The sequence below is a fragment of the Odocoileus virginianus genome, chromosome 7 (genome assembly GCF_023699985.2).
Source record: "Odocoileus virginianus isolate 20LAN1187 ecotype Illinois chromosome 7, Ovbor_1.2, whole genome shotgun sequence".
NCBI classification, from domain to species: Eukaryota; Metazoa; Chordata; class Mammalia; order Artiodactyla; family Cervidae; genus Odocoileus; species Odocoileus virginianus.
In genome coordinates this window covers 27,667,183-27,690,172 of record NC_069680.1, presented here as the reverse complement: position 1 = coordinate 27,690,172, position 22,990 = coordinate 27,667,183, and the positions used below count along the sequence as shown (strand labels likewise).

Sequence of the window (22,990 nt, the reverse complement as noted above, 5' to 3'; positions counted from 1 at the left end):
AGAAGCATGGGAAGTATCATTTCTTTACAACGTTTGTTAGTTTCAACACTGTAAAGTAACACTGCTCCAATTAATAACTGGCCTCCCCAGAGCCCCCCAGAATTGTTCCTTCACCTCCAAAGGGAACCGAGTCCAGACCTCCGAAGAGAACTTAAAAGTCTCAACTGTTAAAAAGTCTCAACTGCAGAAAGACATGCTGCGCCCTCCCCACCCAATAAACCAGATCCAACAGACACTTCCTCTGTTTCCCTCAGGCCCAGGCACACCCTTCTCGGAGCTCCGTGGCCACATTTGGCCTCCACAGTTTCAGACGAATCAAGAAACTGGAGAGGATCCAAAAGAGAGAGAGAAAAAAAAACACCATGATTAAAGAGAGGAAGAATAGGGCCCAAGAGACAAGTTAAAGAAATTGGGCTTGATTTGCCTGAAACAGTAAAGACAAAATGGGAACTGCATTCATATACATGAAGACGGACCGCTGTCCATTTATTTCCCAATTTCAAGAGCACAGGATGAGAGGCAAATGGCCTAATTTGCCACAGGAGAGATCATACACGTATGTGCGTCTCGGAATGGGCTCCCATGGGGTTATTGCATCATAAGGCTGCAGGGGAGAAACCTGCTGGGGGCATGGAGGTGTGGAGACCCTGGCTTGTCTCCAAAGTCCACTCCCCGCCCCCCACCCCATCCCCAAGCATCCCAGCTCTTCTGGCTTCTGGGAACCCAGGCATCTTTTCACACAAGTGAGTGGCCAGCCTCCATGGTGGGAGCATCTTTGCTCTTCTCTCACAGGTCTCTTCATCCATGACCTTTAAGCACATCTTCTCATTGATGTGTTCACAAGACAGTCAACAGCAAATGCCGGCAAGTTCTCTGGCATCTGGTGACAAAACGTCTTACATCTTCTGACAGGGGCAGTTTAGCTCAGGTCACTGCGTGACTGGTGGTGAAAACATCCAGAGAACGTTGTGGAACTCCATGCTGCTGCGGAGTTTGCTCCGGCTGTCACTGCTGTTACCATAGACCTAAGTACCACCTATTACTGTGAGTCCAGACACTATTCAACCCTCGCTCATAGAAGGAAGAGCATCGAAATGCAGACCCAAGCTTATGTGCCTGTCTCCCCCTTCTGCCCCCAGTTTGACAGGAAACCAAGACCCTTGTAAGAGTGAAGGGGGAGTGCCAGAGACAATTATGCTAGGACAAACTGGGACCTCAGGCCATCTTGTCTATAACTCTTCTTCAGAGCTCAAAAACAAGGGAAGTGCCACTGATATTGAAATTATCAGGACTCCTTGGAAGCTAGAAAATGTATAGAAATGTGTTTGCTTTATTAAATATGTATTAGTCATCTGTTAGTCACTCAGTTGTGTCTGACTCTTCGGGATCCCATGGGCTGTAGCCCGCCAGGCTTCTCTGTCCATGGAATTCCCCCGATAAGAATCCTGGAATGGGGAGCCACTCCCTTCTCCAGGGGAATCTTCCCAACCCAGAGATTGAACCTGGGTCTCCTGCATTGCAGGCAGATTCTCTACCATCTGAGCCACCAAGGAAACCCAACTGCATGACTAATTACCACCCAGATTCTGGCTCAGGACAACAGAAATTCATTGCATGCAGTTTCTGTGGGTCAGGAATTCAGCAGTTCAGCTGGGTGGGTTTGCATCAGGGTCTCGCTGGAGGTGGTAGACAGATGTTGTCCTGGGCGGCCGTCATTTGCAAACTCAACTGGGGCTGGAAGATCCACTTCCAAGATGGCGCACCCATGTGGCTAATGGCTAGAGACTTCAGTTCCTTGCTTCGGTTCTTCCCAGTGGGGCTGCCTGAGAGTCTTCGCCACATGGCAGCTGGTTTTCCCTCCAAGTGAACAACCCGGGTCCCTCATGCCTTTCAGGACTTGTCTCAGAACTCATACACAGTCACTTAGTTGCTCAGTCATGTCTGACTCTTTGCAAACCCATGGACTATAGCCCACCAGGGCCTCTGTCCATGGGGATTTGACTGTAGCCCACCAGGGCCTCTGTCCATGGGGATTCTCCAGGCAAGAATACTGGGGCGGGTTGTCATACCCTCCTCATAGAGTCACTTCGGCCCTATTTTATTTATTAGAATGAGTCTCTAATCCCAGCCCACACGGAAAGGGAAGGAAATTAACCTTTATTGTATTTCTTGAATGAAGGAGGATCTACACATATTTGGTCACTGCTGTTGTAAGCTACGATTGTTTTTGAGATTCCCTGTTTGCCTTTCTCTGAGTACTGTCGTTCCATTCAGCCTGTCCTCACGATGGAGGGAGTTGGTGGACCAGTGCGGCCAGGGGGCTGTCTGGAAAGCTGGTGATTTGGCCATGCGGCACTCTGTTCCTGCTGGGTGCTGTCAATCACCTGGGGTACTCACAGTGGGCACCACAGTAGGCCTGAACGGAGAAGTTGGAAGGTCAATACGGGGTGACACAGATGAATATAGACGGGGGAGGGAGCCAGCCTAAATGAACTTCCATGTCCCTTCTGGGGGTGAGCATCTTTGAGTCCCTGATTCCCCCAAGAGCATTTTTTCTCTGGTGTTTGGATGGGTTACTAACGTACTGATTCTGTGCAATAGTGGGGGTATCAAGAGTCTGGGGGAGTTAATATACACAGAGGAGGCTCCTTGGGAGCGAGTTTCTAGAGATGAAATGAAGATTCTAAGAAAACAAAAGTGGACTTCATGTTATTATAGGCTGAGAAGATCATGAGCTTCAATCTCCCCAAGATGGAATTAAAACGATTTCCAAGAGTCTTAATCATGGGGTGATTGTGTTTGCTTACCTTTGCAGCAAGCCTTGGGGACTGTGCTTGGAGAGATGAAAGCTGTTTTGTGAGCCTGTGTCTGAAGCTCCGTCAGCAGGTTGAGTGGGAAGGAGGCTGACCGTTCCCTTGCAGCAGGAGTCAGGAGTGTCTGCCTGTAAAATCCTGCCTTAGGAGCGTTGGCCTCCATTTTTCATGCGCTCGGACTCAAAGCAGATTGAGTTAAATGTGAGCTTGGATGAGAAATAAGTGCCCTGTTCATTGTGAATGCCCAGGCTGGAGAGCAAAAATAGCACACAGGAAACGGTGCTGCAAAGGTCAACTCTTCTGGAAAGGAAAGGAAAGGACAACAAGCCATCTATCTGAAATTTTAATGAGCAGACCCTGGCCTCTGACCCCGTACCATTACCTAACAATCCAGTATTGAGTGCCACGTCGGCTTCCATTTCCTGTGAACCGGGAGGAGGAGGCAGGCTTCTCATCCAAAGGCCGACCATCTGCTAGACCTAAGGTTCACCCTCTGCCTAGCTGGCTGTTACTGAGGGTCACAAGTCTTTATGGACAGAGTGTTAGCCCAGGCTTCTGGCTTCACGGAGGTGGTGAATTAGAAACTGGAGAAACCAGGGCTGGTGGGTAGGATTTTACTATCTCCAACCCCCCCACCCCCGCATTGGCTGTTTTGTTTCATTCAATCACAAACAAACCAAGGACCGTCCTGGGGGTACATTTAGCCCTTGGGAGAAAACTTTGCAACTTCCAGGTTAAAAAAAAAAAAAAGAAAAGGACTTTAGTAGTCAAGAGCTGAATATGAAAGGAGAAAAAGAAATGGACTGTTCAGAGAGAAAGTGTATAAAGACTAATGCACAGGGCATATTACATCCATTATGAATAAACAATTTAACCAGTCAGAAAGATTCAAGAGGCCAGCAGCTGGGCTCATTCGAAAGCGAATCTCCCCCACTGATCTCAAAGGACACAATTTAAAACTCCCTTGTGCAGTGTTTCTGGAAGTTCTAGGGAACAAGGGCAATCAGAACCACCTGGGTACTTACTGAAACTGTCCTTCCCAGACCTCCATAATAAGGATGGCACACAAGCCATGGGATGCGCATTCTTAAAAGAGCAGGAGTCTCCCTGCTCCGGGAGGTGCTGTATCAGCTCCGTGAATGCTCACTACCACCTGGGAGGTTTGTATTTTACTTTCACTTAACAGATGCTAAACCCAAAGCTTGGATATCAGAATTAACTCTGCGTCTGCAAAAGCGACCTGGTGTGGGCTCCTACTGCTTAGCCTTTCGGCCACAGGAAAACGACTCCTCTAGACATCGCAATTTCCTCATCCGCATCTTCAGGATCTGAAAATGAAACAATGCCTGGGAAGCACTTTTAGCACAATACTCTGATTATATGAGGTATGTAATAAACAATGCAGTAGTTAACAAAAAACCTAATGATTATCAAAGAGGCCAAGTAACCAGCTCACCCCATTCAATAGTCGGGGTTAATCAGCTTGTCCGACTAGACAGAAAAGTCTTGGAAAGCAAGAGGCGTTTCTCATTGGTTTGGTTTCCCAAGTCCTCAACACAGCATTGCTAATGCTAATGGGGAGAATGAAAGTACAAAGGACAGACAGAGGGGTGAGTAGTAGGGCTGGATTGAAACTGGGGCTTGGACCCAGGCCTGGCTTCCAGACCGAGTGTTGAGATGCCTTGGTGCTGAGGAGGGGGTCCTGGGGCCAGTGCTTCTGGCTTTTTTTTTTTTTTTTTGAAATAAAAGGCCTGAACGTTGTTCAGAGGAGTTGACCTGGTTCTTAGGAACATGGCAGAAACCTAGGGGTGGGAGGGAAATAGGAGGAAAGCCACTTTCCTGTAAAAAGAGGTGGTGACGAATGGCGTTTTCTCAAATGCTGGCTAAATGCCTCTTGGAGTGATGCTTGGTCAGAACTTGGTGGGAGGTCACAGGATAGGTTTTTATGCCTGGTTCTCCCTCTGGGCTGCATAGTGGAACCACCTGGGGCTTCAGAAACTTCTCAGCCTCCATCTGGGCTTCCCCGGTAAGATGGTAAAAAACCAAAAATCTGCCTGAAATGGGGGATACATGGGTTTGATCCCTGGGCGGGGAAGATGCCCTGGAGAAGGTAATGGCTACCTAGTCCAGTATTCTTTTTGCCTGGAGAATCCCCAAGACAGAGGAGTCTGGCCGGCTACAGTCCATGGGGTTGCAAAGAGTCAGACAAGCCTGTGCAACTAACACTTCACTTCAGGCTCCATCCATGGCTGGAGATGCTGCATAATCTGGGTGGGGGTGTTATTAACCCCTTAGTCCTTAGGCTTCTAATAGGTGGTCAAGGTTAGGGATCTCGGTGGTCCCACAGGGGGTGGGCACCCATCTTGATGCCCCCCCCCCCCCCCAGCTCCTTTAGTCTGTGTAGCGCTCTCCTTGCTGGTCCCACGGTCTAAGAGAAGGCAAGTCCTGCTTTAATAAAGACTGATACTGGGTCTCTTTGAGGTTATGGGGGCAGAAGAGAAGGAGACCACCACGAACTCAGACTGGAAGCAAGTCTCATTCATCTCACCGGTGTTTCCCAAACACCCAGTGCTCCCTGGCCCCCTGGCTGGAGAGCCTCATTTCAAGGGCGTTGGCGGGCACCCAGGAATCAGTATTTCTGACAAACAGACTCAGTCGTTTCTTACATCAGGAAAGTTTGGGAAACATTGGTGTGCACCTTTTTTTGGGGGGGGGAGGGGGGAGGGGAAGGTTCATGCCCTGGAAGAGAAACGTGAGCCAATCTATGATGGTAAAACCTAAAGCAAAGCCTCAAAAGCAGCATGCCCAGAAGTCGCGTGTCTTCAAGTCCGAATTCAATCTCAGGCAGGCGATGTCCCCGTTTGGGAACTTGGGGGACCGGCCCGGCGGGGGAGCGGCCGACAGCCTTTCAGACCGGCTACCCGCGTTCCGCTGGTTCCCGGCGAGCCTGGAGCGAGCAGCCGAGTCATCATTTCCAGCCTCAGACTGGAAAGCTGGACCGTGCCGCCGCGTGTGCTCTTGGCAGCCGGGCGCCCGGGGCCCCGCGGCCACATCACCCCGGGGCGGGGATGTGTGTGCGCTCCTGCGCCCGGCCGCCACCGAGCCACGTCTGTGCCGCCGCCGCCGCCGGGGCGCGCGGCCCAGGAGGCGCCCAGCCCCGAGCCGCCCCGGGGGTGGGCGAGCCCGGCTCTGGGCGGGACCCTGGGCGGGGGTTGGGGGGGAACCCCGAGCGGTCTCTAGGACCCGCGGGACGCCGCCGGCGGGCGGGGGAGACGATAATTTGTTCCGTGGTCAGGAGAACGGTGACTGCGGGCCGTGGATCCATTTCACAGGCCTGCCTCCTCGCCCTAACGATCTTCCTCGTCCCGGGGCCAACTCGGACAGTTTGCTCATTTATTGCAACGGTCAAGGCTTGGCCCGTGCCAGCACAGCGCGCGCGCGCACACACACGCGCGCACACACACACGCCAAGGGAAAACTTTCTTTAAAAAAAATGAAAGCCTAGACGAGCTCTTCCGCGGCCGGGGCGCTGCGCGAGGGGGTTCGGAGCTGCCTCCCCGCGGCAGGAAGTCCCCGCGGGTCGCGACGCCTGGCCCCTGCCCGGCGCCCGCGGGGGATGGTGCAGCGCCCGCCGCCCGGCCCGAGAGCTGCCGCTGCACCGAAGGCCGGCGACGATGGCCGCGCGCCCGCCGCCCGCGCCCCCCGCCCGCGCCCTCCTGCTCGCCCTGGCTGGGGCTCTGTTGGCGCCGCGCGCGGCCCGAGGTAAGTGGCCAAGCCCAGGCGGCGGCCCGCCCGCCATCCCGCTGGGGACCCGTCCTCCCGGGGCTCCGCGCGCCCCACTGGGGCGGGGGGTACGCTCAGGGGCGCATGGCGGCGCGCGGGGACTCAGCTGCGGAGCGCCGGGATTCGGGAACCGGCTCGGACGGGACCCCCGCCGCTCACCCCTCGCCCACCGCCCAGGTGCCAGCTCCCGGTGGGAGGAGGGAAGCCGTGGCTCGGGGCCCCGAAGCCGCCTGCGCGGAGCCGGGGGGCACAGCCTCGGGGCCGCTCGCGCACCCTCCCCTCCCGGGGCTCATCTGCCGGGGTGTCTCTCCGCCTTGACAGTTACACGTGTCGCCCCGGAGGATGCGCGCGGGTCCTCTCGCCCTGTCCCTGATGAAGCCTCCCCCGACCCCTATCCCTGACCCCGGGCCACCTCTCACTGAGGTTTCCAGCCCGCCCCTGCCTGCCCCTCGGATCCACTGCGCGGGGGACGCGCCGTCACCGCGCGGGTGAGCCCGCCGGGTCCCACGGCGCTCTCCACCTAAAAAAAAAAGGGGGGGGGGGACCTCTACTGCTCACTTCTTTAATTTTCTTTCCCTCTTTTCCGGACTCCGGATAGCTTCCCCATGGTCCACGGCGGCCAAACCTGAGCAGAATCTTTCTGTCTCCCGCCGCTCCGTCACGTTCTCTGCCAACTAGTCGCTTAAATCAACTTTGTGTAAAGCGAGAACTTAACTCCAAGTTAAGCTAAAGTGTGGCTGTTATAGCCGTTTTATAAAGATCTGGGTTTCCCCCAATTGTCTGCCCTTAAAACCGGCACCTGTGGATCTTTTTCCACGATGAGAGCTGAAACAGCAGGTGCCTTTTTAAAAATTCGCAAGTTTCTGCGGGTCCCGGTCCGTCCCCGCCACCGCCGCCTTTCTGCCGCCGGAGGCGCTGTCGGCCTGGAGATGAAAGGCTTGCCTCCTCCAGCTCCAGATTTCTCTGGTTCTGTATCACAGGCATTTATTTTTCAGCAACTGGCCTCAGTCAAGAACCGTTACCATCTCAGGGTACGTTTAGTTTAGCCATTGCCACGGCTACTCTCTACCCTCCCCCCCCCCCCCACCGTATCTCCTGTAACGTGGCTAAAACCCGCTCCCATTAAAATCCACATGCCGATGAAGACCAATTTGGAATTAATGATTAAATAAAAGGATTGCTCAAAGCAAGGAAGAAGCAATGAGAAAGCCAAGAAAAAATACTGCTGACTGTTGAGTTGAATAACTCTCTGACCTGCAAGTGAAAATAATAGTCATCCAAAGTGTTTTGAAAGACTTTTGTACAAATTGGTCCTTTTGAATATTTATTGAGAAAGAACTTTAGAAAAGAACTGAAACAGAATCTCAGAGTGTGCCTGAGGTGGTCTTTGCCTTGGCACACGCTCTGTACACATAAACAGAAGTCCACTGAACATGGACAATAAATGCTTTTTTTTTTTTTAAAGAGGAAAATGTTTACTAAGTCAAGCTAATAATGGGAAATTATTTCATGGAGGAAGAACTTTTATTATTTTATGGCTGCAGCTTTGATTGAGAGAGTTTTTCCCTAGGATAGCTATGACTCAGAATAGAAACCAAATTAAACGAAAACCTTTAGAATGGTTGCGGGGCTCCCCAGATGGCACTAGTGGTAAAGAACCCACCTGCCAATGCAGGAGACATAAGAGACACAGGTTCAATCCCTGAGTCAGGAAGATCCCCTGGAGAAGGGAATGGCAACCCACTGCAGTATTCTTGTCTGGAGAATTCCATGGGCAGAGGAGCCTGGCGGGCTACAGTTCATGGGGATGCAAAGAGTCGGCCACGACTGAGTGAGTAACACTTTCACTAGAAAACCAGTTAAGCTGAAACATTTAGAGTGATTACATGCTGAGATATCCCAGGATTCACTGCTTGTTTATCCTTGGGTTCTCACTATCAAGTCTTAAATTAGTCGGTGCACCAAATCAGAGCATGGAGGTTGTTTAAAAACCCAAATGTGTAATGAGGCATCTCTTTGTGTTGGCAAGAGAGAGGGACAAATTAGCAATTGGTGAAGATGGGGCATATTTGGGGGTTTATCTCTCTGTGTCTCTCAGAACCGTTTCCTGTTGGTCCCCTGCAGTGACATCTCAGTCCTTCTTGTTACTGTTGTTTAGTTGCTCTGTCATATCCGACTTTTTCCAGACCCCATGGACTGTAGCTCTGCAGGCCTCTCTGTCCATGGGATTCTCCAGGCAAGAATACAGGAGTGGGTTGCCATGTCCTTCTCCAGGGGATCTTCCCGACCCAGGGATGGACCCCACATCTCCTGCAAGTCTCCTGCATTGCAGGTGGATTCTTTACAGCTGAGCCACCGAGCAAGCCTTAACAGGTCCAAAACAGGACCCTAGATACTCTCCACCCCCTGTTCCTATCTTCCCAACTCAGTAATAGTGTTCCTTGCCTTTTCCAGATGCCATGCAAACACGTAGGTCATCCTGAGTCTGTGCCTGTCCCTCCATAAGCCACCAACCTCCAAAGTGTGTTTTCATCTACCCATGTTTCCCCGCCCCACCATTTCAAGAGGCCGTCCCTAGCTTTGGCCGCTGTTTCTCCCTTCCTTTGATGTCTTCTGCGGAGCCTCACATCCAAGTGGAGTCACCTCCTAACCCATCTGCTGGCTTCTCCTTCTGTCCCTGCTCGGCGTACTCTTCCCAGCGCCACGGCCAAAGTCATCTATTTCAATCATGAGTTGGATCATGCTGCTTTCCTGTTTAAAACTCTCCAGTGGCTTTCTATGGTTCTTAAGAAAATCCAAACCTCTGGATAACCTATCGCCTGCTTTCCTGTTATCTGCTTTCTCACCACCCCCCTCCCTTGCTATCTCTACTCCGGCCCCACGGGCTTCTCTTCTTTCCAACTTCCCAACATAATGTTGCCACCCTTTGAAAAAACAGCGTTCATGTTTGCACCACGAATATTGCTTATGACGGTGCCACGCCACGTTCTGTGATTTCCTTTCATCTCTCTTTCATCAGGGACCTGAGCCGTGGCTTTTGCTTGGCCTGCCACACTTATATGTCGGCCTTTGGCTCCTTCCTCAGTGCCTCGTGGTCTCATGATGGCTGCTGTACATTTTGGCGTTATATCTGCATTCTAGGCAGTAATAAGGCAGAAGTGGCAAAAAACAGAATCACTAACTCTATCTTATTGGGAAGATAAGAATATTTCCAGAAGCCTTTGTCGCAGATTTTTTCTTGGCTAGACTGTGATATATGCTCGCTGCATGGAAGATAGAAAAAAAATATTATTTCTAGTTGTACACATTGGTGTTTACATATATATATATATATATACACACACACACACACATATATATATATACATATATATTTAGTCTGGGGAATCCCATGGACAGAGTAGCCTGCCAGGCTTCTCTGTCCATGGGGTCCCAAAAGAGTTGGACAGAACTTAGCGACTAAACAACAATACACACACACATGCACACACGTGTGGCACAGTGATAAAAAATCCGCCTGCCAAGGCAAGAGCCGCTGAAGACTCTGGTTTGATCCCTGGGTCAGGAGGATCCCTTGGAGGTGGAAATGGCAACGCACTCCAGTGTTCTTGCCTGGGAAATCCTATGGACAGAGGAGCCTGGCAGGCTACAGTCCATGGGGTCGCAAGGAGTCAGACCAACTGCACAACTGAGCAGATGCACACATATATATTAAAAGTGGTAATATATATATATATATATATATATCACCTTTGTTAGTTTAGGAATAACGTTCCAAGACAGAAGTCATATACATCGATGTTTTGTAAGACATTTCTTCATTGTCTCTGCGCCCATTGGGAAGTTGAGAGGTTGGTGATTGTTACTCCTCTATATGTAGCCTGTTTTCTCTCTCAAAGTTTTTGTCATCTTAATTCCCAGTATTTTTACATTTCATGATAATGTGCTTTAGCTAAATTCTTATCAGTACTTAATGCTGGTACTTTCTGCTTGAAAATTCATGCTGTAAAATTCCAACATACTTCCTTCTATTATTTCTTCCTTACTGTTCTTATCATGCTTTTTTCTGAAACTGCTATTAGCTATATGTCCCAACTTCCTGAAAACATCCTCTAATTGTCTCCTTTATTTTTCATCTCCTTTACTTTGTTCAACTTTCTGGGAGAGTTTGTTTAATTTCACTTTTCAACCCGGCTACTCAAGTTATTTATTTCTGCTACTATGTATTTAATTTCCATGGAATGTTTCTTGTTCTATCGATTTTCTATTTTTTAAAAAATAAGATTCTGTCCTTTTTTTCTTTCATAACGGATGCAAGATTTATATGAATTCTTAGCATATATTAATTTTTACTTTTTAAACCTTGTGTCACTGATTTTCTTCTCACTGTTAGTCCTCCACACTCCTATCCGGTATAGTCTTTGACTTATGTCACATGTCTATATTTTGGTGGTCTGTTTATATTTAACAATGAGACACTAAAAAGTTGATTGAAACTTCTGTGTGCTTCAAAGATGAGCTTAGTAAATGGTTGGCCTACATTTTGTTGGGGGTACCTCCATACATCACTGACTATGTCTTTTCTTAAGTTGGTCAGTTTCTCCAAAAAAGAATTTTGCTACCACTCCTAGGTGGCTCAGTGGTAAACAATCAGCCTGCCAAGCAGGAGACGTGGGTTCAGTTTCTGGGTCGGGAAGATCCCCTGCAGAAGGAAACGGCAGCCCACTCTAATGTTCCTGCCTGGGAAATCCCATTCACAGAAGAGCCTGGTAGGCTACCGTCCGCAGGAGTGCAAGAGTCGGACACCACTTAGAGACCAAACTGCAAACAGCTGGGGAGCTAAGCCTGCCTACCTACAGGGCCTGTGAGCTGAGCAGTGGGATGGGGTTAAGGCAGATGTCTCACCCGTGAGTGGACTTTGTTTTTTTCCTTTTTAAAAATCCTTTTGCTTTTAGCTTGGCACTTTGCTACCACTTCCTCACTCTCAGCAATGCCTGGGTCCTGGCATACAGAACTTCTCTGCTTCAGAGCTTCCAGAAAATACATCTCCTGTCTGATGAAATGGGAGAGGCGGTCACCTACGTGGTGCCTTTGCAAGGGACCTGCCACTCTAGCGTTGCCTTGGACGGTCTTTCAGCCTAGATGGTATTGCCCGTCAGAGGTGTCTAGCGCCTCCCATGCCCAAGTCTTTCCAAGATTCTTGGCATTTATCTCCCCTCCTAGACAGCTTCCCTCTCTCTGGGCAGAAGGACCCCCACCTGGCTGTCCTCTGCTGTGGAGGTAATCACTGGTCTCCCCTCTCCTAAAGCCCTCTTGCTTTCTCTTGTGTGTTGCTATTTTCTCTCCAACTCTGCTTTTTATTAAATTATTTTTATGATGATTATTTGTGTCATAGGGTTTCAGGAGGGAGTGCAGATAAACACCTCTGAGCCTGCCCTGGGCATTTAAAAGTCGGCGCAGGCTTCTATGACCACACTCTGTACAGACGTGCTTCCCCCGCCCCCAACAACTCACTTGTCATTTGGCGCTTTCTAGCCCTTCCTTGTGGAAACAAAAATTGCATTCATTTTTAAATGTTTCAAAACTTTCCTTTAAAAATCTATAAATACTCAAAGTCAACATGCACCTAATTAGATAGATGTTGCAGCTGTGGAAACTGTAAGTATATTTTTTCAGGAATGCAACTATCTCATCTAAAGAAGCTAAGCACATTTCTTCCTGGTGTAGATGATGCCATAATGAACTCGTTACAGTTGCAAAAAAAAAATTTTGTTGTTGTTTTTGTATCATAGTACGTTCCAGAGGCCTCTTTAAGCGGAATTGTTCCTGCAGTATCTGATTTATAAAGACAGGTGTCAGAAACACTGTCACATGTTCCTTCTCTACCACATGGGTAGCCCCTTGGCCGCGTGCCCACAGGAAGCTGTGTGAAGCGGCCCTGTAGGATCCACAGTTCTTAATTATTAGCTCTCTGGGTTTGAGAACGTGAAGTTGATATAATCTATACAGAATGTCTGGGGAGCAGTTTCTGTGCATTTGTCGTAGCTGTTTCTTTATGTGTGTTTGTTTAGGATGTTGTGAACCCTAACGTTTTAATCCGCCTGCCAGTGCAGTGGCTGCAGGAGACACAGGTTCGATCCTTGGGTCGGGAAGATGCCCTGGAGGAGGAAATGGGAACCCACTCCAGGATTCTCGCCAGGATAATCCCATGCACAGAGGAGCCTGGCAGGCTACAGTCCGTGGGGTCGCAAAGAGTCGGACCCGACTGAGCATGCAGGCCAAGATGCCAAAGTTTTAATACCAGCCCACAGTTATTACTGAGTGCTCCGGTGCTGGGAGCTCTTGCAGGGTCTTTGCCTGCACTGTCTCATTCAGTCCCTGGGGAGGCATCTTGCAGCTGGTGCTGTTACTGCCCTCACGGTACAGAGGAGGAAACCACAGTTTTGAGGGCTGAGTGTCTGCCAAGGGCCACCCCCAGGCTGTCTCACGGTGGGGACCAGGTCTTAGCCTCACCGCTGTTCACGTTCTGTCATCTATATACTCTACCTTGAAAATAATTAAATGTCTTTAGCATTGAGCCTGTAAGGTAGTTTACTTTGAGACAGAATGATAGTGTATTTTATAAACGCTGTCACTTGGAATGTGCACGGTGAAGATCGTGCTTTTTGACAGGCTGCCGCTTCAGTCCTTACACTCACCCCAGTGTATTCTTCATCCGGCTTCCTTGGCTGTATTTAATGTCCAGTAAACATTGCCTCCAACTGATCAAGGAGATGGAGAAGCCGAATAATTTAGCATCATATTGACATTTTTTTTATCCTTTAAGCTTTTATGTCCTCCCAGGGTGACAGTGGGCTGGGTGAGTTCCAAGCTGGAATCAAGATTTCCAGGAGAAATTATCAGCAACCTCAGATATGCAGATGATACCAGTCTAATGGCAGAAAGTGAAGATGAACTAAAGAACCTCTTGATAAGGGTGAAAGAGGAGAGTAAAAAGCTGACTTAAAACTCAACATTAAAAAAAAACAAAACTAAGATCATGGCATCTGGTCCCACCACTTCATGGCAAATAGAAGGGGAAAATATGGAAGCAGTGACAAATTTCCTCTTCTTGGGCTCGAAATTACTGCAGATAGTGACTGCAGCCATGAAATTAGAAGACGCTTGCTTCTTGGAAGGAAAACTATGGCAAACCCAGACAGTGTATTGAAAAGCAGAGACATCACTTTGCAGACAAATGTCCATATAGTCAAAGCGATGGTCTTTCCAGTAGTCATGTGTGGATGTGAGAGCTGGGCCATTAAGAAGGCAGAGTGCCAGAGAATTGATGCTTTCAAACTGTGATGCTGGAGAAGACTCTTGAGAGTCCCTTGGACAGCAAGGAGATCAAACCAGTCAATCCTAAAGGAAATCAACCTTAACTACTCATTGGAAGGACTAATGCTGAAACTGATGCTCCAATACTTTGGCCACCTGATGCAAAGAGCCGACTCACTGGAAAAGACCCTGATGCTGGGAAAGACTGAGGGCAGAAGGAGAAGAGGGAGACAGAGGATGAGATGGTTGGACGGCATCACAGATTCAGTGGACATGAACTTGGGCAAACTCCAGGGAGATGGTGAGAGACAGGGAAGCCTGGTGTGCTGCAGTCCCTGGGGTCACCCAGTCCATGCACCTTTGATGTTGTTCACTCGCCAGGGTGCATGGCAGTTTCTAGGCAACTGCTTAAAAAATTGGGCAGCCTCACTGGACCAACTCTGGACCTTCCATCTGTCCTGGAAGCATTGCTCTCTCCAATCCCTTTAGATGAACCATTCTTAGAACTGTTTGTGATACACCCTGACACCCTCTCTTGGCATGGCGTGGTAAATAACAGCCTGCAGTTTTACCAGAAGATTCCTTGTTTTGTGTTTTGCTGTACTTGTGGTTAAAACCAGGATAGGATGAAGCATTTCTCATGAGGCCTCTGTTCACAAGAACCTGAATGTCATCGGAGAACCTGGGTTTGCTTTCTTCACTCCTGGGGGTTTCGGTGGTGCTCTTGAGAGGCTGTATCAGAACTTACAGTCTGTGTTACATCTTAAAATGCAGCTACACTCTGGTGGATGGACCACACATATGCCTGAAATAAGGCAAGCTGACCAGAATTTCTAAACTAAAATCATTTATTCAACCCGTTTCAGTAAAATTTGAGATATGGTCATGAAAGAAGAATTTTGGCCCCATTATCCATTCTTTCATAAAATGTGAAATATTGTTAAGAGCTGAGAAAAGCATTTAGAATAAGTTACACACCCATACTCTTCCTGTCAAGCAGATTTTATTATGCTTCAGAATTTTTCACATTTAAAGATGTAAAACGTTAAAGATTACTTGTAACCATCCCCCTTTCTCTCCAGCCATCCAGTTCTTCATCCTTTTTCTGAAAAGACAACCACTACTCTGAAATTGATATTGATATATATATATATATATATATATATATATATATGTTTACATCAAGTGGTTCAGTGGTAAAGAATCTGCCTGCCAAGCAGGAGATGCAGGTTGGATCCCCGAGCTGGAAAGATCCCCTGGAGAAGAAAATAGCAGTCCACTCTAGTATTCTTGCCTGGAGAATCACGTGGCTAGGCGAGCCTGGAAGGCTACAGTCCATGGGGTAGAAAAGGGTTGGACACGACTGAGCTACTAAGCAGCAGCATCGGCAGCATCCTTAATAAATATTTGATATTATTTCTATATTAAATATTGTATAAGTGCTACCCTACTGTATACAGCAGCCTCCAGCAACTTGCTTAAAAAAAAAAATCACTGTACTTTTGAAGACTTACTTTTTGTATCAGTAAGATACATGTGCTTGCTTCGTTCCTTTTAATTGAATGGTTAAACCATGAATTGTACACCCCTGTATGGATAAATAACGTTTCCCCTGCTTTTTGATATTGCACTGGCCCAAGGATGCATGCGTGCTAAGTCGCTTCAGTCATGTCCAAGTCTTTGTGACCCCATGGACTGTAGCCCGCCAGGCTCCTCTGTCCATGGGATTCTCCAGGCAAGAATACTGGAGTGGGTTGCAGTGTTCCTCCTCCAGAGCTTCTTCCCAACCCGGTGACTGAACCCTGGGCTCTTAGGTCTCTTGCATCGGCAGGCCGGTTGTTTACTGCTGAGCCACCTGGGAAGCCTGGCCCAAGGATGTTTATGCTCATCTCTGCACATGTCGGTGAATTCTAGAAAGTCGACAACAGATGAATGGTTGAGTTGTAGAGTGAGCCAGTTATCCACTTGGATCTGTGTTTCCACATTGCTTTCTAAACTTGTTGTACCAATTTATATATATTACCACATCAGTTTTCTTTGGGTTTGTACTTTCCTGGTATGTCTTTTCCTATCTCTTCGGTTGCAAATTTTCCATGTCATTATATTTAACATCTGTCTATTTTAAACAATATACGCCTGGATTTTAAAACTTTATGATTGCTGCCTCTTAGCTCACGAGGTCCATTCCTTCGTGTGTATTGTGACCTTTAAACTCTTCTTCCACTTTGTTCTCTGTTTATTAAAAGTTTACTGAATTTTAATATTTTTTCCACACCTTTTTTTCCTGTGTCCTGTTATATTGCTGAGGGCTTCCCAAGTAGCACTAGTGGTAAAGAACCCACTTGCCAATGGAGGAGACATAAGAGATAAGGGTTTGACCCCAGGGTTGGGAAGATCCTCTCGAGAAGGGCATGGCAACCTACTTCAGTATCCTTGTCTGGAGAATCCCATGGACAGAGGATCCTGGTGGACTGTGGTCCATAGGCTTGCAGAGTCAGACAACTGAAGTGACTTAGCATGCATGCATGCATGCATGATATTGCTCAAGGATTATTTACACCTACTTCTTTCCAGCTCTAGTAATTTAGAGATTGCATATCTGTTTTCCACAATTTAGTAATAGTCTTAAACCTTTAATGTTGCACTTCAGGTAACAAAGTGTAAAGGTAGCTGGGGACTCTGGCTGCCTCCCAGACACCTCCACGAACTGAGAATGCTTCCATGTCTTTCATTGTCTCTCCTATTTATTCTTATTGTTGTCTAGTATTTTAGTCTACTATTTAAAAATATTTATTTATTTATTTGGCTCTGCTGGATCTTAGTTGCAGGATGTGTGATCGCCTTAGTTCATTTATGTATTTGCAATGGGTCTCATGTGGAATCTTAAACTGTGTCACACGAGCTCTCAGTTGAAGCATGCAGTCTCTTAGTTGTGGCACATGGGATTTAGTTCCTTAAATCAGGGGATGGAACCTGAGCTCCTTGTATTGGTAACATGGAGTCTTAGCCACTGGACCACCAGGGAAGTCCCTAGTCTACCATTCCGAAGCACATCTCTCATCAAACAAATACAGTGGGGTGGTGGTAGGTAGACTTCGCTTTTGTTTTTATTAGTGCAGGCTTATTTTGACTTATCCAGTGTTCATTTCAGTTGCTCATTCTCAACTCTGTGACCCCATGGGCTGCGGCATGCCAGGCTTCTCTGTCCATCACCAACTCCTGGAGCTTGCTCAAACACATGTCCATTGAATCAGATGCCATCCAATCATCTCATCCCCTTCTCCTCCTGCCTTCTATCTTTCCCAGTATCAGGATTTTTTCCAGTGAGTAAGTTCTTCACATCAGGTGGCCAAAGTATTGGAGTTTCAGCTTCAGCATCAGTCCTTCCAATGAATAGTCAGGGCTGATTTCCTTTAGGATGGACTGGTTGGATCTCCTTGCAGTCCAAGGGACTCTCCAGAGTCTTCTCCAACACCACAGTTCAAAAGCATTAATTCTTTGGCGCTCAGCTTTCCTTATAGTCCAACTCTCACATCCATACATGACCACTGGAAAAACCATACCTTTGACTAGACAGACCTTTGTTGGCAGAGTAATATCTCTGCTTTTTAATATGCTGTCTAGGTTGGTCATAGCTTTTCTTCCAAGGAGCAAGTGTCTGTTAATTTCATGGCTGCAGTCACCATCTTCAGTGATTTTGGAGCCCCGCCCCCAAGTGTCTCTCACTGTTTCCATTGTTTCCTCATCTATTTGCCATGAAGTGATGGGACCTGATGCCATGATCTTTGTTTTCTGAATGTTGAGTTTTAAGCCTACTTTTTCACTCTCTTCTTTCACTTTCATCAAGAGGCTCTTTAGTTCTTCTTCACTTTCTGCCTTAAGTGTAGTGTCATCTCCATATCTGAGGTTATTGATATTTCTCCTGGCAGTCTTGATTCCAGCTTGTGCTTCATCCAGCCTGGCATTTTGCATGATGTACTTTGCATAGAAGTTAAATAAGCAAGGTGACAGTATACAGCTTTGATGTACTCATTTCCCAATTTGGAACCAGTCTGTTGTTCCATATCCAGTTCTAACTGTTGCTTCTTGACCTGCATTCAGATTTCTCAGGAGGCAGGTAAGGTGGTCTGGTATTCCCATCTCTTGAAGAATTTTCCACAGTTTGTTGTGATCCACACAGTCAAAGGCTTTGGCATGTCAATAAGGCAGAATTAGATGTTTTTGCGTTTTGATGATCCAGCAGATGCTGGCAATTTGATCTCTGGTTCCTCTGCCTTTTCTAAATACAGTTTGAACATCTGGAAGTCATGGTTCACATACTGTTGAAGCCTGGCTTGGAGAATTTTGAGCATTATTTTGCTAGCATGTGAGATGAGTGTAATTGTGCAGTAGTTTGAACATTTTTTGGCATTGCCTTTCTTTGGGATTGAATTGAAAACTGACCTTTTCCAGTCCTGTGGCCACTGCTGAGTTTTCCAAATTGGCTGGAATGTTGAGTGCAGTAGTTTCACAGCATCATCTTTTAGGATTTGAAATAACTCAACTGGAATTCCATCACCTCCACTAGATTTGTTCATAGTGATGCTTCATAAGCCCCACTTGACTTCCCATTCCAGGACGTCTGGCTCTAGGTGAGTGATCACACCATTGTGGTTATCTGGGTCATGAAGATCTTTTTGTAGAGTTCTTCTGTGTATTCTTGCCACGTCTTCTTAATATCTTCTGCTTCTGTTAGGTCCATACCATTTCTGTCCTTTATTGTGCTCATTTTTGCGTGAAGTGTTCCCTTGGAATCTCTAATTTTCTTGAAGAGATCTCTTGTCTTTCCCATTTGATTGTTTTCCTCTATTTACTTGCATTGATCACTGAGGAAGTCTTTCTTATCTCTCCTTGCTATTCTTTGGAACTCTCCATTCAGATGGGTATAGCTTTCATTTTCTCTTTTGATTTTAGCGTCTTGTCTTTTCTCAGCTGTTTTTAAGGCCTTGTCAGATAACTATTTTGCCTTTTTGCATTTCTTTTTCTTGAGAATGATCTTGTTTTCTGCCTCCTGTACAATGTCATGAACCTCCCTCCATAGTTCATCAGGCACTCTATCAAATCTAGTCCCTTAAATCTATTTGTCACTCCCACTGTATAATTGTAAGGGATTTCATTTAGGTCATACCTAAATCATCTAGTGGTTTTCCCTACTTTCTTCAGTTTAAGTCTGAATTTGGCAATAAGGAGTTCATGATTTGAGCCACAGTGTGCTTTCGGTCTTGTTTTTGCTGACTGTATAGAGCTTCTCCATCTTTGGCTGCAAAGAATGTAATCAATCTGATTTCAGTGTTGACTATCTGGTGATGTCCATGTGTAGAGTCTTCTCTTGTGTTGTTGGAAGAGGGTGTTTGCTATGACCAGTGCGTTCTCTTGGCAAAAGTCTATTAGCCTTTGCCCTGCTTTATCTGTACTCCAAGGCCAAATTTGCCTGTTATTCCCAGTGTCTCTTGACTTCCTACTTTTACATTCCAGTACCCTGTGATGAAAACGACATCTTTTTTGTGTGTTAGTTCTAGAAAGTCTTGTAGATCTTCATAGAACCATTCAACTTCAGCTTCTTCAGCATTACTGGTTGGGGTATAGATTTGGATTATGTGATATTGAACGGTTTGCCTTGGAAACGAACAGAGATCATTCTGTCATTTTTGAGACTGCATCCAAGTACTGCATTTTGGACTCTCTTGTTGACTATGATGGCTACTCTGTTTCTTATAAGGGATTCCTGCCCACAGTAGTAGATATAATGGTCATCTGAGTTAAATTCACCCATTCCAGTCCATTTTAGTTCGCTGATTCCTAAAATGTCAGTGTTCACTCTTGCCATCTCCTGTTTGACCACTTCCAATTTGCCTTGATTCATGGATTTCACATTCCAGGTTCCTGTGCAGTACTGCTCTTTACGGCACCGGACACTGCTTCCGTCACCGTCACATCCACGGCTGGGCGCTGTTTCTGTTTTGGCTCTGTCTCTTCTTTCTTTCTGGAGTTATTTCTCCACCCTTCTCTGGGAGCACACTGGGCACCTACCAACCTGGGGCGTTCATCCAGTGTTACCAATGCCTTTGTTTTTCATCATGTCTTCTTTCAAACCTCCTCTGCCTGCTGGATTCAGTTCGCCTTTTATCAAAGTCGTGCCGCACTGAAGGTCTGTGAGTCGCAAGTTCCCCGTGTTTGTTTGCTGGGAAGTGCTTGCTGGCCCTCTGTCTTAGATGTCAGCCCGTCTCTGTGTAGACTCCTAGGTTGACAGCTCCTGCCCTCTGGCAGGTCTCACCCGGGCTGGGCTGGCCTCAGCTGTCACTCTTGACAAGTCTTTAGTTTCAAGATTGTTCTCTTGCACCAAACTTGCTTTTTTCTCTGGTTGCTTTTCAGGGTATCCTTTGTTTGTTTGTGGTTTCATAGATTTATTATCTATTTTAATAAATAGACTTACTTTATGTCTCTCCAGCCTTGCTGTGCTTCTTGAATCCTTTTAATTTTTAACTTTTTAATTTCGAGTAGAGTTAATTCATAATGTTGTGATTGTTTTAGGTGGACAGCAAAGGGACTCAGCCATACATATACATGTATCCATTCTCCCCCAAATCCCCCTCCCATCTAAGCTGCCACATAACGTTGAGCGGAGTTCCCTGACTGTGCCGCAGGAACTTGTTGGTTATCCATTTTAAATATAGCAGTGTAGACATAGCGATCCCAAACTCCCTAACTATCCCTTCCACCCATCCTTCCCCCCTGGTTACCGTAAGTTCATTCTCTAAGTCTGGGAGTCTGTTTCCAGTTTGTAGATAAGCTCATTTCTATCATTTCTGTTTAGATTCCACATATAAGGAATGTTATATGATGTGTCTTATTCTCTGACTGACTTCATTCAGTATGACAGTCTCTAGGTCCAACCACGTTGCTGCAAATGGCTTTATTTCATTCTTTTTAATGGTTGAGCAGTATTCCATTGTAATGTTTCTTGAATCTAATCAATTATACAAAGTTCTTAATCATTATCTTTTCAACTGCTATCTTGCCTTTATTTTCTCTTTTATCTCCTTTGGAACCTTTTTATATGTGATTGGATCTTATCATTCAGTCATGCTGTTTTTAACTTCTTCTTGTCTCTTCATCACTCTGGTTTACATGCTGGGTGATGTCTCCAAATCTAAATTCCACTTCATAATTCTCTGGAGCTGTGTGTAGAGTGCTGTGTAAACTATACATGGACTTAACAAGTTCCAATGCCTTTGATTTTTCATTGATAGAGGCTTGATTTTGTTCTTTTAAAAACCTGATAGATCTTTTAAAATCATGTCTGTTTACTGTCTCCCATTATGGTGTCTATGTTTTCTTCTATGTCTTTGTAACTTTGGGATGTGTATGTTATTATCCCTTTTGGATTATTCTATTTTCTCTAGTCCTTAGCATCCTGAACCTGTATTTTCATAAATTATTTCTTCTAATGCCTTGCTGTTTTGAAGTGTGACCTCATTTTCAGTATTTTTCGTTTCCACCACTATGCCCTCCATGAGAGTCTGCACCTCGGATTGTAAAAGATCCAGTGGAGCAGAGTCTTACTTGTGATAGGTGTTTCAGGGGATTTTCTCATCAGAGCCCAGTTTTTATGTTCATTTCTCATCTTGGGAATTTTCCACTCCTTGGTTATTGTAATTTTGGTCTCCACACCCAATGTGGTGAAGGCTCAGAGTTTTGATTTCTCTGGGAACACCGCCCAACTCTCACCAGCAGTTTGGGTAAACATAGTCACTTTGCAGTTTCCCTGGGGCATTTGGTGGAGTTTTTCTAGCCCCTTGAACTTGGGAAGGGCAGTCTTGCAGAATCCTGGCTTTCTGCAAGGCTCTCAGCTCCAGTTTCCCATCGCATGTGTTCCAGATCATACCTCCTGTCATTAAAATTACAGCTCCTAGACTGAAGGCCTGTATCTGCTGGGTCTCCTCCATTTCCATGGCACTGGCAGTGTCTGAATGCTCTGGCTATGAATTCCTTCTTTATTTATGAATCCTGGTCATTTCCTTTCCTTTCTTTCTCGTCTAGTTATGTATGTGCTATAAAAATGTCACATTTTATTTAGCATCTTTATGTGTTTGCAGTGGGATGGTTTTCTATCTGCTTCAGCTGAGTTCACCACAGCACTTTCAGAACTGGACGTCCCCAAAACACCGATCCTGTGAATCTCCAAGTCGGTCTCTTTGCCTTCGCGTCCTCCTGGATGCGTGCCAGGGGCCAAGGATGTGATGGTGAGGAAAGCAGACACGGACCCTCACCAGCTGGCACGCAGAGTGAGTGGGTCCCAGGGGGGTACAGGAGATGAATCGAACCCGCCTGATTTCCCCGCTCCCCTGCCTCCAGAGCTGCTCCAAGAACTCGGGCAGAAAGGCGAGTCAGCTGCTTTCCTGCTGGTATGTTAGTCTTTGCCTTGGCAGCTGCCGGGGTGAGATGTGCTGATGAGGAGGCCAAGCCGGGCTCTGGGGGTGAAGCCATCAGCTGTTCCCATCGCCCCCCGGCTGCGGCAAAGTGAGAGCAGCTGGGAAGGGAGGCCGGCGCACAATCCCAGAAGCCGCTCCTCTGCCAGTGGAGGTGTCAACAGAATTCCATTCATCTGAGCCTTCCAGGAGCGTGTGCTGAACTTGTTCCATGCTTTCAAATTTGAACACAGGGAGTTGGATGGTGGGCTGAGCTGATGGTTGAACCCTCCTCTCTCTACCTCTGTACCTTTTGGAATGAACACTCTCCCTGGAGATGGGTGACTCCACTGATTTATCTAGAAAACTCAGATGCCTGATTTGTCGCGGAAGTCTGGCTGTGTCTGATTCTGTCTACTCCGTGAAGTTTGGCTTCCAGTTTCTCAAGAGGGGAAGTCTTCCTCAGCTGTAACAGATGGTCCTCCTGAAATTTCCTGTCAAAGTGGACGCACGTTTCAGCCTCTCTTTTTCTTGTCTCTCCTCATGCTTGAAGTGCTTTTTCAACCTTTATTTGTCACTCAGCACAGCTGAGGGCCAAGCTCCTGGTTACAGAGGCCAGTGAGAGAGTGA

At 47.0% G+C, this 22,990-nt stretch overlaps 1 protein-coding gene across 1 annotated transcript in view; it reads left to right on the top strand.

The window, feature by feature from the left end:
• Positions 1 to 6,049: 6,049 nt before the first annotated feature.
• The window catches only part of ADAM12 (ADAM metallopeptidase domain 12), a 388,630-nt gene continuing 371,689 nt past the window's right edge, over positions 6,050 to 22,990 (top strand). Inside the window, exon 1 of the mRNA XM_070470396.1 lies at positions 6,050 to 6,575. Coding sequence (XP_070326497.1) covers positions 6,488 to 6,575 — 88 coding nt within the window. The 5' untranslated portion in view covers positions 6,050 to 6,487. The remainder of the gene's footprint in view (positions 6,576 to 22,990) is intronic.